Source organism: Xenopus laevis, chromosome 2L (genome assembly GCF_017654675.1).
Source record: "Xenopus laevis strain J_2021 chromosome 2L, Xenopus_laevis_v10.1, whole genome shotgun sequence".
NCBI lineage: Eukaryota > Metazoa > Chordata > Amphibia > Anura > Pipidae > Xenopus > Xenopus laevis.
In genome coordinates this window covers 96,817,597-96,841,311 of record NC_054373.1, presented here as the reverse complement: position 1 = coordinate 96,841,311, position 23,715 = coordinate 96,817,597, and the positions used below count along the sequence as shown (strand labels likewise).

General features: G+C 35.7%; 1 protein-coding gene across 3 annotated transcripts in view; it reads right to left on the bottom strand.

Moving 5' to 3' along the window:
• usp32.L (ubiquitin specific peptidase 32 L homeolog) overlaps positions 1-23,715 on the bottom strand; it is a 112,183-nt gene that overhangs the window by 79,761 nt on the left and 8,707 nt on the right. For all 3 annotated transcript variants that reach the window (XM_041582229.1, XM_018246844.2, XM_018246845.2), the window contains exon 2: positions 1,963-2,093. In XM_041582229.1, the coding sequence (XP_041438163.1) occupies positions 1,963-2,093 (131 nt within the window). The remainder of the gene's footprint in view (positions 1-1,962; positions 2,094-23,715) is intronic.

Sequence of the window (23,715 nt, the reverse complement as noted above, 5' to 3'; positions counted from 1 at the left end):
AATTGAATAGCATTTTTTAATCTTTCTTTAGAAAATTCTGGCAGATTTAGAAAGCGCAGGTTCTCCTGAAAAAGACAATGCATAATTTACCTAGGTTAACTAAACCCCCCCCCCGTGACTTGTGACTGTTATGTGATTTCACATAAGAGCAAGCATTTACAAGATGATTTTATTTATACAATCAAGAGAGGAGTTCAAGGTGGTAAAGGGACTTATAATTTACTATCATATTCTGTAGATGTCGCATAAATAGCTCCCTGCTCACCAATTCTTAGCTCTGAGCTTTGGCGTTTCATTAGAACAAACAGATTATAATCAGAAATGGTTTCAGCACAGCAATAAATTTGTGCATGCGTGATTCTCAGTTACATTACAACATTACATATGCTGATAACTTATAAGGGCATGGTGGGTAAAAATCAGTCAACACATTCAGGATATCAAAGACTGAAGCTGCTACTTCTGCATCTTTTTCCCACAATGCCTGTCTGAATAATGTTACATTTCTGACCAGGTGAACTAAGGAGAGCGGTTTCCCAGACTTGAACTATTCAGCCAGCAGTCCTTATTTGTTAGAAAATGTAACCCATGACAGCCAATCAGATGTTTACTTTTACTGTTCTACATGAAGTTGACTTTAAAAAAATCGAATCGCTCATTGATTGCTATGGGTTACTCGGCAAATTTGCCTAGTGTTTAAAAATGAGCCCCAGATTATCACAGTCTCCTCACAAGCAGTATACAAACATTATTGTTTGCATACAGAGTCGGACTGGGGGGGACCAGACGCCCACCGGGCTCCCCTCTGTGCCCCTTGCCTCAGAGGGTTACTTTACACCATTGCACATGCACGCGCATATTGGTATTTGGCCACCATTGTGCAACTAGTGTTGTGGCCTAGTACTGCTGTCAAAAGTGATTCAATTCAGATGATTTCTCATTTATTTATTATTTTTATCTAGCTCAATAACATTGCTATGCAAAAACTAACCTACAGTACCTGCTTGTTTTCAAGATAGGGGAACGATTGAATGAAATTCCATCCATGTAGAATGAGCTAAGTATAACCCTACAATCAGTTTCCTAAATGTCATTAGCAGCTTTGTAGTAAGAAATTGTAAAACTCTTTATTGACTTGTGTAGTAACTCAGAAGCCATTTCTGATGGGAATCTTCTGCAACAGAAGTCTTTCATTCAAGCAAACCACTATGTAAATGTCACACACAGGGAAAATCGGTATTCATCATTTCTGTTCTTCATCATAGCAAGAGTTAACTGATGATGAGTTAACCGTAATGACCAATGTGGCCCTAGTATAAACAAAGGAAGTTTCAGAAAACACATGATAACACAGAGATTCTCGGGAAAGGGCTATCAAATTCATTCTCATAAATATTGTTTGACACAAATGTGAAACCATGTGAAAACCTTATTGTTAATAACCTTTTTGTTTTAATAGAATCAAGTTCAACATAGCTCCCATCCACAAATTGCCTTAATTTATCAGAAATTCTGGTCGGGAAAAGTTCTCAACAAAATCTTTGACATTTTTTAAAATTGAGGCCCCATAACCTCAAGTTTTTTGGATTATCGAACAAAAACCAGCGAAGATCACAATGGCAAGAAACATCTTCAAATTGTAAAAGGGACATCTGTCATTGCATTCTACATGACTTACACAGGTTTTAGCTAGAGTATTTTTGGATTGTTAGCAGCTTCGGAGAATAATAAATCTCAATAAATTCCCCTCTAAAAATTCTATTTTTTCCCCCTTTAAAACTGGACCAGAAAAAAAGTGAGGCTTAAAAAATAGGCCCCTTAGAGATTTGACAGAGAGATTTGAAATAAAATTCTGCAAAACGTTTACTGTTTCTTTACAATATGAACACTACCGTTTAAGTAAGAAACACCGAGGTCTTAAACCACTGAACTGCTTTTAGCTAATGAATAAAAGTGTCTTACCTCTGCAACCTTTGGGGGGACTCCATCACCAAGGACTTCCCTTATAAAACACTGCTGATTCATGTAGTAGGAAGGCCCTCCGCAAGTTCTCTTGAAGGCATCTTTTAGCCTTTTCAGTTCAACATCAGTCACTGCATTTGAAAAGCAAAAGATATTATTAGCATAACAAATAATTCTAAATAATCAAAACAAGGTGTGGGGTGTCCTTTAAGTCAAATATGTTGCATAGACACTAACTAAACAGCACCCCCAGTGGAATGATCATTACAAAAACTGCAGAGTTTAATTAAATGTTTGCACAAAGTATCCTTCATGCAAAGCAGTATCCTTTGTTTATTCAGAAAGGAAAGTAATATGATTAGTTTTTTTAAACAACATAATTGGTTATCATAAGAGCATATAACAGACTTTTAGTTAAACAGTTTTGGAATTAGTATTTTACAGTGGCGGTACTGGTGGAGGAAAGAAAATACAAATTATGTTTTGAAACCAACAATTTCAGCTGCTGAATTTAAACATCTAATGCTGAATTTAAACATCTAATGAGAACTATTTGACTTGAAGCAACACTAAGGGGTCAATTTACTAACGTTTGTATTTTGCTGTATTTTGTTTTTACTAAAAATCTTGGATTATAAAAATTACTCTAAACCATAAAAAAATTCATTAAATGGCAAAAACGTTGTCTGTCAAGGTTCTGTGTCCATTTCCAATTGTTATATCTTTCTTTAATTCGAGGATCTTGAGGTTACAGTATTAGTCAGATTAGTTAAGCATGTTTTTCATATTAACTGTTATAACAAATTACTAAGCATTCGTGATTTTAGAGAAAGTAAATTTTTTGGTGGTTTCCAAAAGCTGTAAAGCGACTAAAATCAGAATGAAGATTAACAGGCCTCTATGTTTAATAAAATTCAGCTTCCACTAAAACTCTCAAATTTGTATCCCATAGGGGCAGCTGATTAGAGTATGGAACTGCACCTTTTACAAGAGTTTCCCATGACAATATTTACTAACATGGTTATACACGTCTGAATGTGCCAACTTATTTTTACTTTTGTAAATAGGAGCCATTGGGCAGGTACAGAGCTACAAAAAGCCCTTAGATGATTTCATCTTGCCCACAATCCTCTATTTGAGCAGCTTTAATCGAACTTAAAATCCCTCTGGTAAATATATGCACCTGTGCCTTAAACTGTTGTAATCATGTAAGCAAAATGAGGGGGAAACTTTGGCTGCCTTGCAACACTGGGATTCTCTATTTTGTGTGTTACATTTGTATGATCCCTTTAAGTCTATTTGGGTGTGTGGGTACTCTAGTTATGCAATCTCCATAATAAAAAAAAACATACTGGCAGGTTAACAGACTCCTTATTTAAATGGTAACCACCTCAATTATACAAATTACTAAACATTAGTGGACCCTCGATAATTCTTTTTCTAAAATAGAAAAATCTCAGAAGTTATTTTTTCTGATAGTTCAGGATAAGTGTGATATATTAGTGTGCACCAAGTCAACTTTTTCCTCCACTGCAAACAAACTGCACCAATGCCGTTGTCTGTTTATATCAAAATGTGAACAACACTATAAAGGAGTATTGTAGCCAAAGGCTACCCTTTGCCATCCCAAGGTTCTACAATAATCCTTGGCCTCAGCAGTCAAAACACCCAGACCCTCCTTTAAACAAGCCATCACCTCAGTACAATCACAACAAGCAGTTTATATCAGATATAGAGGTGTTGGAAGTAGACTTGCTGGGAGATGAATTTAAATGTAAATGAGCTGTATACTAGATTGCTGCAGACCGCTTCTTTTAAGATGGAAATTACTTCAGGTCAGAGGTGCCCATTCACTAAGTTCGAGTGAAGGAATAGAGTAAAAATAGTTTGATTTTCAAATGTTTTTTTTGGCTACTTCGACCATCGAATTGGCTACTTTGACCTTTGACTACGACCTTCGAATCGAACGTTTCGACCTAAAAATCGCTCGACCATTCGATAGTCGAAGTACTGCCTCTTTAAAAATTTCTTCGACCCCCTAGTTCGCCACCTAAAACCTACCAAGGCCAAGGTCCCCATAGGCTTGCTAACAATCTTCTGATCGAAGGATAATCCTTCGACCGATGGATTAAAATCCTTCGATTCGTTCGATTATTCCTTCGATCGAACGAATTGCGCAAAATCCTTCGACTTCCATATTCAAAGTCGCAGGATTTTAATTCGGCTGTCGAATATCGAGGGTTAATTAACCCTCGATATTCGACCCTTGATACATCTGCCCCATAGTGTCATTATCAAGGTGGTAGATATAAACCTTCCTTATAATAGTACTTGGGTTTAAACCTATCCTATGAACTCAAAAAAGAAAGAAAAAGATTGTGTTTAAAAATAGTTGCTACAAAAAATGAGGTGTTCACAAAATATTCTAAATCTCATAAAAACTAGCCGGTTCATAGGATAGGAAACACAAAAAGAAATCACCAGCGTTTGGTCTAACCCACGCTGAGGCTTATATCTGCTTTCTAGGATCAACGACCCATTGAATAAGGAAGCAGATATATTTTAAGGCTAGACTTTTTTTATTTTATTACTTTTCTGCTTGTTAAAGGGGCTGCACTTTGGCACAGTGGTAATATTTGAAGAGGTGCATGTGCTTCTTTTCATTTACAAATCTAAAAGTTTTGTATTGTAATTCCAAAATATGAAATAGAGCAAAAATGGTTTTTCCTGTGAGTACAGTATTTTTTGCCAAATACATTACCTAATCCTTTACTGGCACCTGCTAATTTTAGAATAGTGCTCCTACAATGGCATGTGCGTGCATGTATGTATTTTACAGGTAACATCATATAGGGAATTATATACCCTCCTCAGCAGAAAATAAGCATATCATAAGTAAAACTGCCTGAGCATATAAATGTACAAGGCTGAAGGGCTTTTATAAAGATTAAGGAAGACTTTATAACAGGGGTTATATTATTTTTATATATGAAAAGGTTTCAGTGATTGAATGAACTTGAATAAATAGTGTATTTCTGGATACTGCTTGTGAAGCTGTGTCCCCTATGTTTCTCTCTAAATAAGCATCCATGTGTCCATATCTGTTCATTTGGCAAAAGATTTACTAGTTCCTATCTGAACCCTAGTTTCCTTTATATCATGCAAAATCTTCCATAACTGCAATCCAAACAGCCACAGTTACAGCCTTTACAGTTCAGCTGTTAAAATAACAAAAGGAAAACCCACCCACAGAATTATTAAAACATCACTGTATTGAAAATGGATATCTTACGCTTAAGGGCTAAGACCGTTTTATAAAAGTTAATTGTCATTAAAGGAGGAATACATGGAATGAAAGTGTAATTTCAATGGCCAATGCATTTAAATTTGCTCTCAAAGTTGGATGCAAATCTCCTTTTTTTTTAAATTGTATTTGTTCTATAAGCCTGCTTGTTTGCTACCACCAAAAGGTTTACCAGACCTCCTCATCTTTGCATTTAGCAGGTAAACATTTAAAGGAGAAGAAAAGCTACTGAAGCAGTTTCTTGCCAATAGATTAACCACAAAAGTGCAAGCTATAAGACTATATTTATTCTGCAGAATGCTTTACCATATCTGAGTAAGCAGCTCTAGAAGTTCTGTTTGTTTAGGATAGCAGTTGCCATATTAGATTGGTGTGACATCACTTCTCTCCCTGCTCACTCATAGCTCTGGGCTCAGATTACAGCAGGGAAAGGAGGAAGGAGGGGAGAGGGAAATGGAGCAAATTGAGCATGCTCAAGCCCTAGCCCTGGAGGTTTATGCTGAAAACAGAAGTCTGATACAGAAGCCCATGTGTACACAATAGAAGGAAAGAAATTCTGTTTTTCGTTTGACAGAGGACTCAGAGCAGCATTACTTTGCGGGTTTACTGGTGTATTTATGTAGACCTTTCTGATAAAGCTTACTTTTAAAGTTTAAAAATTGGCATTCATCAGGGACAATGCAATATATTGTAACAATATTGACAAGCAATATATGGAAACCAGCAGTGGCTTTAAATAATATTATGACATCAGGATATAAACCTTGGACTTTTTTTCCTAACAGTATTTTTTTTTTTTTTTTTTTTTTTTTTTAACAGTTACTGAAAAATATTATTTTACATTAGTTAATAAAAAATAATCATTACTATATTCAATTTACCTGCATATAAAAAAAAAAAAATCTTCCTTCATTATCTGTTACCTGTTTAAATATAAGCTGGTTTAAAAAAAAAAAAAAAAATTACTCATTAGTGCCACAGAAACGCAGAAGACTGAAATCAGTAGTGTAGACTTCCCTATAAGGCAGACTAGAGCCTGACAGCATGTTGTTATTTATTTATAAGGCATCAACATATTATGCACAACAGGGAAAGAAGGAAAAAATTAAAGAAGCTGGAAACACAGAGCTTACTGGAATAGACTACACTGAAATGTTAGAGAACAGAAATCAAAGAGGGGATTTACAGCAAGCTTCACAATGCAAACTGTGGTGGAGATAAATGAATCATTTTAGCCCAATCACAATTTCATCTGCCATCTAACAAGCAAAGATTAGCAGATACCATTGGGGCCATTGATTTCTATTTCTCATCACTGTGGTAAATTCAGGCTGCTTAATGGAGCAGCTTTCATTTAAATGGCATGCGGTGCCAAAGACAGGGCCCTTAAGAATCATATGCTGTGTATACAGCACAATTATGCAGCAGAATTCAATGCATTATTCAGAAATCTATCTGCAATGAAGGAATAGCAATACCTTAAATTAGTGCTTGCTGCCCAAAGAAACCCACCACAGCTTAAAATAAAGGCCAGATAGTAAAATATAATCATGATGCTATAAAATTCTAACACACCAAATAAGAGTTTAGTATTCAGGGCTGAAATTCTGACTGTTTTGCTGTTCAGTCTTGTACATAAGGTCCACAAATCAGTGTATTGAAGGAACAGTAACACAAAAGAATAAAATCATTATAAAGTAATTAAAATATAATGTATTGTTGCAATGTATTGGTAAAGGTTATGTGTTTACTTTAGAAAGACTACTATAGTGAGAGAGAGAGAGAGAGAGAGAGAGAGAGAGAGAGAGAGAGAGAGAGAGAGAGAGAGAGAGAGAGAGAGAGAGAGAGAGAGAGAGAGAGAGAGAGAGAGAGAGAGAGAGAGAGATTTTACAGAAAGCTGTCCTAAAATATGGCCCTGTTTTGTTTACCATCTACTAAACTGCTAGGCTAATGCAACAAAATATATGTAATTACTTTAAAAGGTTCTAATGTATTAACACTAATAATAAAAAAAAATCATTATATACATAGAATTAACATTCATGTTTTTGGCTCTTCTGAAACCCACTACAATTCTTACAAGTATGCCCAGAATTCTATAGATGGATTAAAACACACTTATTATTTTTTCTTTTTCCAATTTTTTATCAGTTCTGTTCATTTAGACAAGGTACTATAAGTTCACTCATATAAATCTGTAAATAAAAACTGGTAGTGTGGACACAAGATATCATTTCTACATAATTTACTACATAGCGATGCCCATGTTTCCCAAAACAAAAAAGATCAAACTTTTTTTAAAAATGAAATGAAAAAAACTGGCATTCTGCTGTTTTGTTATCTCTGCAACAGCATTTAAAATTCTCTATTTTTTTCAGAGAATAAGTTGGTACATTGGTACACTATGATATCTGCAGTGAAATTGTTGCGTGCAGGGCTCCACCCCAATCAGTACCCAAGCTGATAGGGAAGCTTTTTTTTCCCACAGTGAAAACTTAGCATGATTAACGGGTGTTCTTTTTTTGTTTCTACAAGGTCTGCTTATGACATTATGTTCAAGCATTAATGCTGCAAATAAGTATGGACACATTAACTTGCTATTAAGTTACTTTTATGGGTTAAGAAAAAAAATCTTTAATATTTTTGTGTAGAATCTCTAAAAGTTCATAAAAAAGTAAAGATGCTATTCACAAAACTTTATATTTCAAAATGAATCTAGCTATTTCTAAATAGAGAAAATATTTAGTCTTTGAAAAGAAAATGTCATTCCCCCGCTCCCTTGGTTTGGCAATTAAGAAACCGAAAAGACAACCAACCCATTTTGCTTTCATGCAAATCCTCTCTTGTTCAAGAGAATGGTTAAGAAGTATTGTTAGTCAGGTTTTGCTCATTTCTTATGAAATATACATTCAGATATGGAGAATTCTTTGACAAATGTACACCGCTCTATAATGTTTCTTTGTTTAAAGCACATCTGGACATATGGAAAAGAGTCTTTACTTTATAGTATCTTATATAAAGTTCAATCATTCATCCACAGAGAATTCCTTCAACTGTGTAACATTACCACATGTGCATAGCTTATCTGTATTTACAGTATAAATACAGCATTCACATGCATAGATATAATTACAAATGATACTATGCTTAAGTTACTGGACAACCAAACAGCTACATGCAGATTTATGAACTGTTTTTCGAATGAAGAAAATACAAATTTCGAGCTATTTTTTCTTCGACTAGACAATAGTCCAAATTTGATTTGAATTTGAAAAAAATTTGAAAACTTGAATATCGAAATTTATCATGTACGTTCTCTTTAAAAATTCGACTTCGACCATTCGCCACCTAAAATCTGCCAAATTGCTGTTTTAGCATATGGGGGACCTCCTAGAACGTATTTGATGTCAATTGGTGGACTTTGAAAAATCAAAGTTTTTGGGGGGGGGGAATTTTGAATTGAATTCGATTGAATGCACTATTCCTTCAATTCATACAATTCGAATTTGGCCCAATACTGACCTATTCTACTCTACTGACCGTTCTAAAAAAAAAATTCGACTTCATTTCGGTTGGTCTTTTTGAATTCAATTTCGACTTTTTTTCTATTCGAAATTCAACCCTTGATAAATATCCCCCCTAATGTTTTGTTTTATTTTTTTATAAGATAAAGGCATATCAGTTGTCATGTTGATAATTATACTTTCATATTCTTGTTTTAAGAATAGAATTTACATTAAAAGGGTTGTTCACCTTTGAGTTAACTTTAAGTATGATTTAGAGAGTGATATTCTTAGAGTTTGCAGTTGGTTTTTGATTTTTTATTATTTGTGGTTTTTGAGTTATTTAGCTTTTTATTCAGAAGCTCTCTACTTTGCAATTTCAGCAATCAGGGTCCAAATTACCATAGCAACCATGCCTTGATTTGACTGAGAGACTGGAATATGAATAGGAGAGGGCCTGAATAGAAATTTGATTAAGTAACAATAACAATAAATCAGTAGCTTTACAGAGCATTTGTTTTTAGATGGGGTCAGTGACCCCCATTTGAGAGCTAGGAAGAGTCAAAAGAAAAAGAAGGCACATAACCAACTTCCTGCTTTTCAACCCTCTAACTCGGAGTTAATCAGCAACTATAAGGGGGTTCATGTGGGACATAACTGTTCAGTGAGTTTGCAATTGATCCTTAGCATGCAGGTCAGATTCAAAAGCAAGTCACTGATTGGTTACTGCCTGGTAAGCAATCAAGAAACCAAGAGAGCTGCAAAGCAGGAAGTAGTATTCTGGCTATTATGTTACACATCCAGTCACTCCAGCCTTTATACATTACATTTTTGGCTAACTATATTGAAAACATTTTTTTTTATTTTACACAGCCTATTTACCTGGTTTTTATTTTTATACTGAATAATTTATCTTACACTGCAACCAGTAAGGTGCAGAGAGCAGCTATTGTCACAAATGCATTTTTTTTTATTGAGGAAATGGACAGAGAGAAAAATCAATACTTTTGAATTCATGAAAGAAAAGAAAACTGAAAAAACTGAAAACAGTGAAATCAATGACAGTTTCTATATAAAGTAATATAACTATTATATGTTTCAGGTGCATTACAGATTTTCTTTGCAGAGATTAAAACATCTCAATGGATAAGAAAAGAACATGTTACATTAGAAAAAAAAGTAAATAAAAAATGGACATATATGTAGACATATATGGTGCAAATTCCCTCTAACAAATCATTTAAATAATAAAAGTTAAAATGAAAATCTTGGGGGAAACTGAATCGGTTATTTCTCTTCTGGGTCAGAAACTGCAAGCATACCATTTTTTTTTCCTTTATCTCCAAACCAAAGTCATAAAGAAGATATGAAGGGAGCAAATATTCAATTAAACAAGGGCACTCAAGGGTAACAAGTAATAAGTAACTGTTGAAGACAAATAATTGATAAAAGGAATGTGGTAAACAAGGAACAGTTCTAAATATAATGGTGCAAATCTAATATAGAACAAACAAGAGCCTTATATCACCAAGTAGCATGCAAAGCAGAGCAGGGGTTTTCACAGGCAACACCGAGTCCTCACCCATTTTGAATAACTCCAAAACAGTTAGGATTCTTGTGACTGTAATCATTATCTACTACAAAAAAAAAAATTCACTTTTACACAGAAGGTTTTTTGGATTTCTATTCTATATTATGTCAAAGAAAAGGTAGAAAGGCACTACATTTAATGTGGCTCAAGCTGACAGTATGTTCACAAACATTCAATTGCCCAAGATTACGTCTGAACCGAGGCAGATAATGTATAACGATATTATTATAGAAGAAACAATATATGCAATGAAATCATTCCCAAGTTCCAAATCAAAATGCCCAGATGGGTACTCAATGATATATTATAAATAATATGCCATACAGTTAAGCCCCTACCTCACATTTATGTTTAATAAATTAACGCAAGAGGACAAAATGCATCCAGAATCTATATTAGTACAAGTAGTGCTAATACCTAAACTCAATAAATACCCTCTGGAACCGTGTCCCTAACAGAGAAGGTGGCAAAAATATAAGGAGACTGTTACAAATAATACATTATCTTAATATTTAATGAACCACAGCCTTGATATTATGTTTTTTTTTCTTTACAGAAATGGAACTTTGGTAAAAATTTCATACATGTGTATTAGCTGTTGAACCCTTAGCTGTGATGAATACAAATATAATCAGGGTATCCATAGGGTCACAAACCTATAAGCAAGTGTTATTTGCAGATATATTATTAGTCCTGACTAGACGATTATCTTCTCTGCCACACTTGTTAAATAGGCTTAATGGTTTTGGAACACTCTCTGGGCTGACGGTGAACAAAGCAAAATCTGAAGCCTTACCTCTTGGAATATCACAGGTGCATCAAAAATGTATTTTATTGAAGACTGGTCTGTGCCAGACCACTACTAAATATAAGTGTAGAAAGCTCTATTTTGATATGAAACTTGGGACAGAAGGTAACTGAAATTTGCATAAAAAAATAGGCTTGCTGTGGCACTCTTATGCTGAATAATCAGATCTGATGGGTTGAATACCAAAAATAAACTAAATATGGAACCGAACAGTCATTTTTTTTCTATGAGAAATCAAGTCACAGAGAAGAGGACAGATATGGTTTAAATATGCAATCTTTATTGTTTTGTTATTTTTAACAAATCTTAACTAGCCAATTTATTATTTTTATAGTGTGGCACCTCTAAAGCCTTCAGTCTGCTTATCAGGCCAATGACAGAACTAAAATCGAAAGCAAATGGCGTAGAAATAGGAGTGCATGCAGGGTATCAAACTGAGCCGTCCCAGGAGACCAGTACCGTGAGGAATGGTGGGAATAACTGTCCATGCCCAGATCCACCAGTTCCTGCCCCTAACCAACCAGCCTCTTCTGCAGGAAGCCCTACTATTTCATGTCAGTCAAAGCACCTCTCTCAAACTGACCCTGGGTAATACCGACAGAGTGGTCCAAGTGTGAAACTAAGTTTGCATAAATCAGTGTTGGTTGTATACAAGTTCTTTTGGGTTAATTAAATGTTTTGGAAGCATTAAATGGGTGGTTCACCTTTAAGTCATCTTTAAAGGGCATGTAAAGGCAAAAAAATAAAATCCCATTTTTACTTTTTTTTAATGAAAAAGAAACCTATCTCCAGTATACTTTAATTAAAAAATGTGTACCGTTTTTGTAAGAAACCTGACTGTATGCAGTGAAATTCTCCCTTCGTTTTCTGCTGTTGATAGGAATTGTCAGACAGTCCCTAACTGCTGGGCAGGGAAACAATCATACTTATGAACAGCAGTGGGAGCCCCCGCCTTACTTCCCAGCCATGCAGAACTCAAGCAGATTTGTTTGTTTCCCAGTAGAACAGTTTGCAACTGTGTAGAGATTTGTATTGGATTTTATTTTTGCCTTTACATCCCCTTTACTGTTTCCAACTCCAGCTGCAGGGACAAAGATCATGCAGCCAGATATAAACAGAAAAACTGGGATTCTATTTGAAGGATTATTGTGCAACAGCCACTGGTTCGGCAGAGTTGGATAAAGTTTGTATTATTAAACAATACAAAAAATATAAAATCATTAGATTACACTAACACACAGCACCCAGTGCAGTCTGCCTATTCTGATTATTAATCAGGCTTGCTGTATCAGCTTCTGGCAGATATTATACGACTTGTGCTGTTTTGATAACTTATGACGATCCCTAAGCAGCCCAGGCCACACCGAGCATGTGCACAGTCTTGGTTTTGCAAAGATGTTTAACATAGTTACAAGATGACAACTTTAAAAGCATAAATCATTTGTTTAATTAGGCTTGTGGTGCAGTAAGTTCATGTTTAGTATACAAAATACAGCATTTCTAGCCTTATTCTATTTTAGACTTTAGTTGTCCTTTAAAGGAACAGTAACGTCAAAAAATAAAAGTGTTTTAAAGTAATAAAAATAAAATTCATTATGGCCCCGCACTGGTAAAACTGCTGTGTTTGCTTAAGAAACACTACTATTGTTTATATAAATAAGCTGCTGTGTAGCAATGGGGCAGCCATTCATCAGAGAAAAGGCTCAGGTTACACAGCAGATAGCAGATAAACTCTGTCTGTCTAATGGTGTTATCTGTTATCCATTAGATAACCTGTGCCATATAGCCGTTTTTCAATTTCCGCCATTGCTCCACAGCAGCTTGTTTATATGAACTATAGTAGTGTTTCTGAAGCAAACACATCAGTTTTACCTGTGCAGTGCAACAGTACATGATAAATTCATTACTTTAAAACACTTACATTTTTTGGTGTTACTGTTCCTTTAAGTATGTTATAGAATGGCTAATTCTAAGTACTTATTCTACATCATACTAAAAGTTAACTTAAAGGTGAACAACCCTTTAAGTTGCAGAGATCTATACTATGTAAATACTCCATACCTAGAAATCCCCAAGTGGAAAATATTCCAGATAATTTATCTCATACATGTAATCACACTATACTAGTGACTTACTATTACTATTGGCATAGTTTTGGAACTATTATAGTACATGTTACGTTTTTAGGGGACCAGTAAGAAATGGTGTAAAATCCAGGAAACCGTAAAATCAGGAAAATGTATTATGCGTAAAATACACTTGGGACCACATACTTGGGATGTAAAATTGAGGTTTTACTGTATTATACTTCATACTTATAATGGTTTTGAGTGCTCTTTCTCAGTAGAAGGGGTTTAATAATTTCATTTGTATTTCTTCAACTGTGTGGATAATACGGATTTATTTTACATGTTATTAATGGCTGTTGATTACAGACCGATAATGCTACATTTGTTACAATACCAGAAACTATCACAGCTTGACAGAAATGGGAAATACTTGCCAATAAGCAAACAAATGTTTCAGAACAGAAGTCCATGCAGAAAACCATTATGAGCAATTCCCAACTGGCCTGAACAGATTTGAAGCTTATATGTTTGACTAGGATCTGCTTATTTGAGGCTGCCATCATGCTGGCCATCAAGCTATATAAAGAAAATGCTACCATGATACTGAATTTAATTATGCCAACAGTATGGCGTTTCATTTTATCCTTTTAATAAAATTGTTGATAGCCATGTAGCAGGAAACAGGTCATTATTTAAGACAGCAAAATAAAGGTAAACTAGCAGTTTGCTTTATGATTCATAAGCAATCTAAAACCAACTCTGCAGCTCAAACTATCATTTGGCCTCTCAGTGTAGGAGGACGTTCTGTGCTTTCATAGGCAAGTGTAATTTTATACTTATGTTAACCATTTCTACTTCCTTTCTGAAAACTGATTATGGATAATTGATAAATTATCAACTTACAAATAATCAAAATGAACAGAGCAGACCTTTGAGAATATATAACACTATGATATGTTGGCGCTCTAAAAATACATGTTAATTAATTAAAGCTGAACCTCTAATATGACAATAAAAATTATTAATGCTTGTGTACAACTATAATAAATGAGTGACAGTATCCTTTACAATGTAATTACAGAATCCCTCAACCCTGTAATAAAATGTATAAGATTGCATCAGGATCCATCGAAAGAAACAGAACAGGAAATGCAGAAGAAAATTAAAAGTTAATGAAGCTTAACAGATTTTAGCAGTACACTGCCTTCAATTGTGAGATACATGAAATGTATGTATAACAAAAAATATCAACCATTTTTAAGCGAATATATCTAGTTCCAAAGTAGTTTTATATGCTGCACCAGATAAAGGGAAAAAAAGTGTTTTTTTTTTTAAATAGTTAACTATTCCCATAATCTTTATCCTAGGCTTATTTCCTCACTGGTCATGCAAATACAAAGCACATAAAAAGGGGGTTAATGATTAAAAAAACAATACATTTTTCACACCAGGGGGAAAAATGAGCCTGAAAGAGAACCTGAAAGACCTTATAACAGGTGAAAGGCTTCAGCAGTTGCTAGGGGCATTCAGAGCCTAACTATGCAGGTTCTGGAAAAAAAAAATATTTCCTTAATATGGCCTACACAATGCTACTGAATATAACTAGATCCAATCTGAAACTGCTTACAAACACTTTGCTGGGCAAAGTGTTTTTGAGGCAGCAAATTCCAGAATATGTTGCTATACGTGTCAAAAGCTAAAAGTATATGGTACAAACAGTGATTTTGTACATTTAGCAGACACATAGATAGGCATGAATGTTTTCACATTTGCAGTGGATTTTTTGGAAAAGAATTTAAACCACAGACAGGGCAAACTGGATCTGAATGATAAACGTGTGCACCAATACATAACAAAAGCATGTTAAAGGAATTGTGTTGTGATTTTTATTATGTAGTTTTTTATTTCTTAATTACACTGTTTACATTACCAATAATTCACTCTACCAAATAAAATTTAATTCCTGAACGAACAAGTAATTTTGCCTGATCCCATGCGTTCAGAAGGAGCCAGCACTTGATGATGGAACTGCTTTTAGACAAGCTAATGTTTCTCATACTCAATGTAACTGAAATGGGACTTGGATTTTTTTCTAGGGATGCACCGAATCCACAATTCGGTTCGGGGTTTGGCCAAGATTCTGCCTTTTTCAGCAGGATTCAGCCAAATCGAACCCAAATGCAAAAAAAATCACATAACATTTAGTCAAACAAACAATGAATTCCAAAATCTCTTAACTCTGCGCTGCATTCCTGGTTCTCTTTCACCCTTTCCCCCCTAATTTACATCTACCAGGGACCTGTTAACTTGAGTCAGGGCACAGTTATCTTGTTACCTTACCATTGCTTTGTTGTTAGGCTGCTGGGGGAGAAAAGGAGGGGGTGACATCACTCCAACTTGCAGTACAGCAGTAAAGTGAAGTTTATCACTTGACAGGGGGTACCTAAAAAACTGACAAGTCTAGCCCCATGTCATATTTTAAATTTAAATGAAAAAACTTGTTTTGAAATAGATTTCAGTGCAAATCTGCTAGAGCAGCATTATTAACTGACGCGTTTTGAAAAAAAATTCCAGTGACACTATCCCTTTAAGTGACAAAACCAACAAACGCAAAAACAAATTTTCAGCACATGCTCCATGTGACCTGTAGCATCTGCTTATATTACAGGCAAACCTCATTTTCTGCTTGATGATTTGCAACAACCCCTAAGCTTAGCTTCTCAGCAGCTGCTCAAAGCATACTGAGCATGTGCATGTCACAGACACTCCTAACAAAATCTAAGATGGAAAGCGCCTGTGTACAACTTTGAAGGCCTGAATCATTACTGTTATACAAAGTCTGAAACCTAGGCTAGTGTACTAAGTTCAGTAAATAAAATAAAAAAAATTGATTCATATTTATTTTTGGAGTTTCTATTAAAATATATCCTATATGACCTGGGACATCTGCACCATCTAATTGAGACACACCCCTTAAAGGTGAAATAAAGTCTAAAATAGAATAATGCTAGAAATGCTGTATTTTGTATACTAAACATAAATATGAACTTACTGCACCAGAAGCCTAATAAAAAAATGATTTATGCTTTTAAAGTTGGCCACAGCGGGCTGTCATCTTGTAACTGTGTTAAACATCTTTGCAAGACCAAGACCATGCACATGCTCCGTGTGGTCTAGGCTTCAGTTGGGAGGTTAATCTTAGGGATCATCAGCAAGACTGATTAATAATCAGATTATTCAGACTGCACTAGGTGTGTGGATACAAATCTCTACACAGTCATCAGCTGCTCTACAGCGAAACTAACAAAGCTGCTCGAGTTCTGGGAAGTAAGGTGAGGGAGGCCTCCCGCCTGCCGTTTGAAAGTATGATCGTTTCCCTGCAGAGCAGTTAGGGATCGTCTGAAGTTTCCTATCTGCAGCTGTCAGAGCAAGTAAAAAGAAGGGGGAATTTCACTGCATACAGTCAGGTTTCTTATAAAAACGGTACACATTTTTTTAAATTAAAGTATATTGGAATTGGAGATAGATTTCTTTTTCATTAAAGAAAGTAAAAATGAGAGTTTATTTATTTTTTTACTCTTTTTGGCATATTCATGTTTGGCATACCTGTCACTATTTTTCTGAGCACTTCACTTTGGTAAATTGGGACATTTTATTGAAAATAACATACTATATGCACTTTTATTACTGTGCGCTTCGTTTCTAGTGTTCACAAGTTCTTTATAATACAATACAAAACAGCTTTGAATGTTCTGCTTTTCATATTAGTTGCAATCAAGGACGCTATAGAAAGCTTCATTTAAAGGAGACAGCCTACAGAACTGCTGACTTTTCTGCCTATATATAGTGGGCATGTACTCCCAGACAAGCCTGATTGCAAAGTTTATAATCAGCAGGAGTAATTCCAGTTTATTCTTAGGAGTAATGTAGGAGGCAGAGTTATCAAAACGTAAGTTTAGAGCTTAATAAAAACTCACCCACGTTCTATTCATTTATATAGAATTTTTAGAATTATATTTAGCAATAGGTGAAAGTTAGAACTCACCATTTGATAAATACAATATTAGAAATCATACAGGAAAGAATAGAAAGTAGGGGAGTAGTTTTTATTTATTAAGCTCTAAACTCACATTTTGATAAATTTGCCCCTAGGATTTATTCACATAGCAAACTTACAAAATCAACTAACAACACTTTATTTTTCAATCTGGCTACACAAAATAGGATGAGATTCTTGTGGTTCTTACACATTTTTTTTTATATATTTTTAGAAGATAGATAGATTTAGAGACATATCATCATGAAGGGCAAGGTTTCTAAAGACCTGGCTGCCTGTAGTTTAACATGAACCGTAGACAGAAACCAGCAATCACAGGATCTGAGAAGAGTTCTTATTGTGATTTTGATAAACTTCTTGGTTTGGATAGAAACTTCAATTTCCCTACTAAAAAAATTATTTTCTTTTTTCAAATCCAGTAAATGCTGGTTTCTGCCTATGATTGTTAAAGAGAGAGATAGACAAACAAATCGCCAGTGGGTAGAGTAAGAGCAAAAGTTTGATAGAGCAGATCAGCAAAGTTGTAGAGATCGTCAGTGGGGAAGAGAGAAAGTACAAAAGTTTGAGGCATTAAGCGCTACTGGGCATGTGCGTTCGCTAATCTTTCCTCTGCAGATCAATCTGGTTGGCTGATGCGGCTAACAGATTAAAGAACAAATGCAAAGAAGTGTTTAACATGGACTTCAACCCAACGCTCCTTACTTCCCACTGCCATTCTCTGCGTGTTGGTAGTGGATGGGGAGTGACCACCTCCAGAGCAACAGCGCATCCTTGAAAATCCAGCAAGTAGAGATTTAAACTACTTATATAATACAAAGAAATATTACGAATTGTAATTCGTAAAGTTCTCCCTTTGCAAAGTCTTACCACCCAACCACTTAGCAAAAAGTAAACATCCATTCTTACAAAATGACAGTGTAAAGGATTATACATAATAATGAATTGAAAAACAACATAGGAGAGCATTTTCTGCAATGCAATTTAGTTTTTGTTGTCGTTTCCTTTAGTTCCCCTAATATCTCATTAGTTATTCACATAATTGTGGAAAAAGATGAAATACTTACTGACACTGTCCTACTTGAGATACAGATAATGTGTATGCCCATTACCTTTCCTAGTATTAGCTCCACTGATTCTAAGAATTACCAGAGTGGAGAGGAGGAGCGCATGTAAGGACATTGCTTAGGTAAATTACCTAATGAAAAATGTTGTGTTTTGGCCACACAAAGGAATGCTGCAGTGTCGAATAAGAAATGCAGAGTTGGAATGTCACAAAGCAGGGGAACAAATGCTTTGTGAAATTAATTGAAACATGTCTTACAAGTGTTAGAGAATGACTACAAACTTTGTTCATGTTACTATCAGTACTTCCCATCTCCTAAATAATAAACAAGGTGACTTGGGTTTCAATTCCGGAGCACTGATTTGGTGAATGGGTGTAAAGGTTGTGTTGCTCTGCATTATAAGATAATTATGTGTAAAGAGAGAGAGGTTCATTTAAATAAAACATGTAACATGTAAACTACCAATGTTCCATCTAATTCCTTCTCTGCAATGTGCGCAAAAAAATCTTGTGTGTGCACATTTTAAACTTTTGTGCGTAGTTTTTAAAAACTGTGGGTTAAGGTCAGAATTAGTACAAAATTTTGTGTTTTCACACAAAATACTTCCTGCGCACTACAAGCTAACACCTAAGAGGGAACACTGTTTTTGTGCCTGACATTTTAAATGTATAATTATGTATTAAATATTTTTATGCAACTGCTAAAAAAAGAAGGGATTCCAAGATTTAACAATACAGAAAGGGGCAGATTTATCATTCAGTATTAAAAAAAGATGACAAAATTATGTAATTATACTGTGTTATTTTTTATTTTTTTACTCCGCTGGAACTTACTTACTTACTTTTTACATTGTTTTTTCGCTGAATTACGTTTTCCACAGCATAATAAATAGGCTCCAAACTGCCCAAACAGGCCCATTAAAAATTACTTTAGACCTCCTTGTAGTAACACTGGGGGCTGCATACATTTTAACACAACTCATTAAACTCCATGTATCAGTAAGCCATAATCTGCATAGTAACAACAACGGTAGAGTGCTTCCACCCCTGATCATGTACCCTTTGTGGTACCAGATGCTCCACTGGGGGACCCACTCCTGCCATACATGTCATACAGGTAAATAGAAAAATTCCAGTGGCACACTGAATGCTGAAAAAAGGCAACGTTTCGGACCACTCTGGCCCTTTATCAAGAGGCTTGATAAAGGGCCAGAGTGGTCTGAAACATTGCCTTTTTTCTGTATGTTTTTGGGGTGAATACATTTTACACTTTTTCAGCATTAAGTGTGCCACTGGAATTTTTCTATAATCTGCATAGTAGTGATGTGCAGGTCAATAAAGAGTCGACCCGCACCCAACCCCAACCAAACTGCACCTGACCCGAACCCGCCTGACATCTCTATTTATAGGCCTGCGCCCAACTCTGACTTCACAAAAGGGGGGGGAGCAGGGCAGGGGAGCACCTATAAATAGACACTGCCAGAAGAAGAAGCTGGCATAGGAATGTAAAACCAGCAAACTGTGTGCGGAAGATGGCCCGAACCGCAAGTTTCGGGCCAGAACATATATGACACTAGTGCACAGATATCAGCATAGCTAAAAGTTAGTTTAGAATACGCTGCTTTTCCACAGGCCACAATAACCAAAATATAACTTAAAAAAACAGAAGAATGTCTGACTTTACCAAGTAATATGTTTAGACCAAAGGACCTTTTATATTTCATTTGACTATTACAGTAAAGGTACTCCCCTTACTTAAACCTCAAGATTACACACAGTAACTGTTTAGGAAAATACACATTTCATTCAAATGCATCTTATTACTAAAGAACATTTGGCATTTTTTGGTCTGGCGCTGATCTTTTCTTCTTCCATCAGAACCCTCCTCAATCTCTGCCAAACAGATTTTAACTTTTGGATAAAGCACTGAAACGTTGAGCAATGACATCTGCAAGAAATGTACGGCAGAACGGACAGGGATTTACACCCTAGGAGCATTTTATGTATTTTTTCTTATTTAAATAGGTACTGTCCCATATAGCAAACACAGCTCAGTAAATGCCAGTGGCAAGGAGCGAGAGCTGAATTCATGATATAATTACTGCTGCTCCACTCACTGCATTTCTTAGATGTCATTGCTTGTCTGGCAGTCGTTTAGAGTAATGATGAAAATGCTTAGAGCAAACCTCTTACGCTCATTATTTTGCATATGATGACTCAAATACTACATGAGTTGCAACTTAAATCAACTGATGGAGACACTTTTTAATTGGTCTGGGGTCATTTATCAACACTAGGCAAATTTGCACCAGGGCAGTAACTCATGGCAATTAGATGATTGTTTTCAGTGTTCAACCTGCAGCTGGCTGGGAAAATCTAATCACTGATAGGTTGCTATGGGTTAATGCCCAGGTGCAAATTTTGGCCAGTGTATGTTTATAAATGAGCAACAGAAAGTTCACTTGCCAAGTGATATTACAACCTAGTTTTCAGACTTCTTGGGTCCATCCCCTCCAACATAAGGTTGTGTTAAACTTCACTGTTATCAGCGTTATAGAGCACACCTTGCAATATAAATATAATTCTGGCATGCATTCAAAGAAAACCCAATGCATATGAAATAGACAGTTCTGTTATTTGGTTTTGTTTTTTAATTTTTTTTAAACGTTTCAAGTCTTGTTCAATGAGCAAATCTCATTATTACAAGCAATTGCATGTTAGAAGAGGTAATTCAGCAGAATTATAATAGTAGACGCAGGCAAGAGATCACCTGTTACACAGTTCGTTTCACAGAAAGTAAAAGCAAAGGTTACCCAACAGCAAATTTACACCAATAATATGAATAAAATGCCTTTTGTTTACTGAGGCAATAAATGTCAGTTTACAAGAAGTACTAAATGTGACAAGCACACAAAATGCACTAGCTGTCACAATCATTTGGTGGAACTATGGTCTTTGAATTTGTGGGTTTTTGTATGTGTGCTTCTTGAGCCTAGAACTACAAACTAAGCCAGTTAAACAGCTACTTGAAAAATAAAGCTAAAGATATGCAAGATTATTATTATTATTATTATATTTCCATTAGAAAAATCTACAGGGAGACTTCTGTAACCAGTCCCTTATTTTGTATGTACAGGTACAGAACCAGTTATCCAGAATGCTCCCGACCTGGGGTTTAACAGATAACGGATCTTTCCGTAATTTGGATCTTCACACCTTAAGTCTACTAGAAAAATCACATAAACATTAAATAAACCCAATAGGCTGGTTTTGCTTCCAATAAGGATTTATTAAATCTTAGTTTGGATCAAGTACAAGGTGCAGTATTATTATTACAGAGAAAAATTATAGAGAAATTGTTTTTACAAGTTTGGATTATTTGGATAAAATGGAGTCTATAGGAAACAACCATTCTGGAGCTTTCTGGATAATGGTCCCATAACTCTACTTATCTCAAAGGTTAACTCGCACGGACACAAAATATTATGGCTTAAATTTCTTTTGCCCTCCATTAGACTTTAGCTAGCCATTAAAATAGCCATAATCTCACATCATGCTACAGGCAGACCAACTGCACTCTAAGCATAAGTAGATGCATATTAAAGGGGACCTAAATTATTTGAGATAAACTTCTTCAGAATGATTCACTGATCAATACTAGAAATTTACATTAATCTTTTGCCTTTAACGGTTTCTGAATAGTAGTAACTTCAGCTCAGCAGCAGGCCAAGGGTGTCAGTGACTGTCTATGCACTTTCTGGGTTCAGTTAACCCTAGAGTTGTTGATTCTCAGTTAAACCAAAAGCTTAGTATTAGCAGTGTTGGGGTCCACAGAGTTAAGTTCCCCTATCTTCTGAAAATCCCAATATGGTTGGAAATCCCCTGCTGTGGCCAACTAAGTGTTGGGACTAAATTGGATAAGGGAGGGGGAGTGAGTAATTTTCCCCATGCAAAGTGTGCCCTGACAGACTCCAGATTTGGCCAGAAGGTGTCACTGTTCAGTCATTTCTATAAAAAGCTGAGCTGCCATGTGCTCAGGCACTTCTTTTCCTATTTTCACTCCAGGAGGGAGTGCAGGAATTTTAGCAAAGATTTAAGCCCAAGGCATGGTGTGGTTGGACCAGGAGTGTCTAGAGCTCAGATGCAGCACAGAGAAAGTAAAGAACCTGCCTGTGGATGGATTTCAGAAAAGAATGCTTTGTTGTGCTCACACTAAAGATAGTACTGAGAGCATTGCCTCAAAGATTTACAGCAGGTTTCGTGTGCTCAGCTTGGATAGCTTGCGAGTCCAGCTTGAGGATGTGGAGATGCTGCAGATGCCTGTACCAGCTCTGTGTGAGCCCCGGTGAGTATGCCTGAGGGAGGGTATTGAAAGGCTCCAGCCTGTGTGAGGGGTGTGCCTGCTACGTGGTAGCAACTACCTCTGTCCAATAGGAGAGGTATTTGGGCAGGTAGCACTACCTGGGGAAATTTAAGAGTTCTTGGGGAAAAGGGACTGTGACTATCTTTATCCATCCAAAGTGGAGTGTGGGACTTTGCCTGGTAAGGGCTGTGCCAGGGTGGGACTACCACATGGGATCCCCAGGGCAGGAGTTATTTATATTGCATTTTGCCTATATAAAATGTATCTGTTTTACTGCAACAATGTGGTGAATAAGGATTTCCTATTGGGGCCACCCGTAGGTGTATCCCTGAATCCCACTAGGTGAAGTCATTGCCCTTGAGAGAAATTCCCAGTACCCTTTAATTTAGCAAAGGGGATTCAGGACCTGTGTATTGTAAGATATTAATGATGTATAGCCTATAATACAAGAGGTGTCAAAATAGGTTTACAGCAGTATAGAAACCACAAAAAAAAAGAAAATGAATATAAATTGCAGAAATTCTCAGAAAAGCACCCTAAGAAAGTTAAATGAAATTACTGCACAACTGCATTACCAAAACAAAATGTACATGAACACTAGGTACCCCAACAAAACCATATATAGAAAGGCTGAAACGTCAGCGATTGTCCACAAATAAAAATCCATTTATTTCTTCTAAGACCTGCGAGTGCAATCTCTATAATCTATATATATATCTATATATATATATATATATATATCGATATCAATATCGATATCGATATCGATATCGATATCGATATCGATATCGATATCGATATCGATATCGATATCGATATCGATATCGATATCGATATCGATAACGATAACGATAACGATATAGATATAGATATAGATATAGATATAGATATATAGATATAGATATATATATCTCTATCTCTATCTATCTATATATATAACCTGAATCAGACGCTTGCACTCTGAACCAGTCTTCCATAAACGTGGGTGCAGGGTC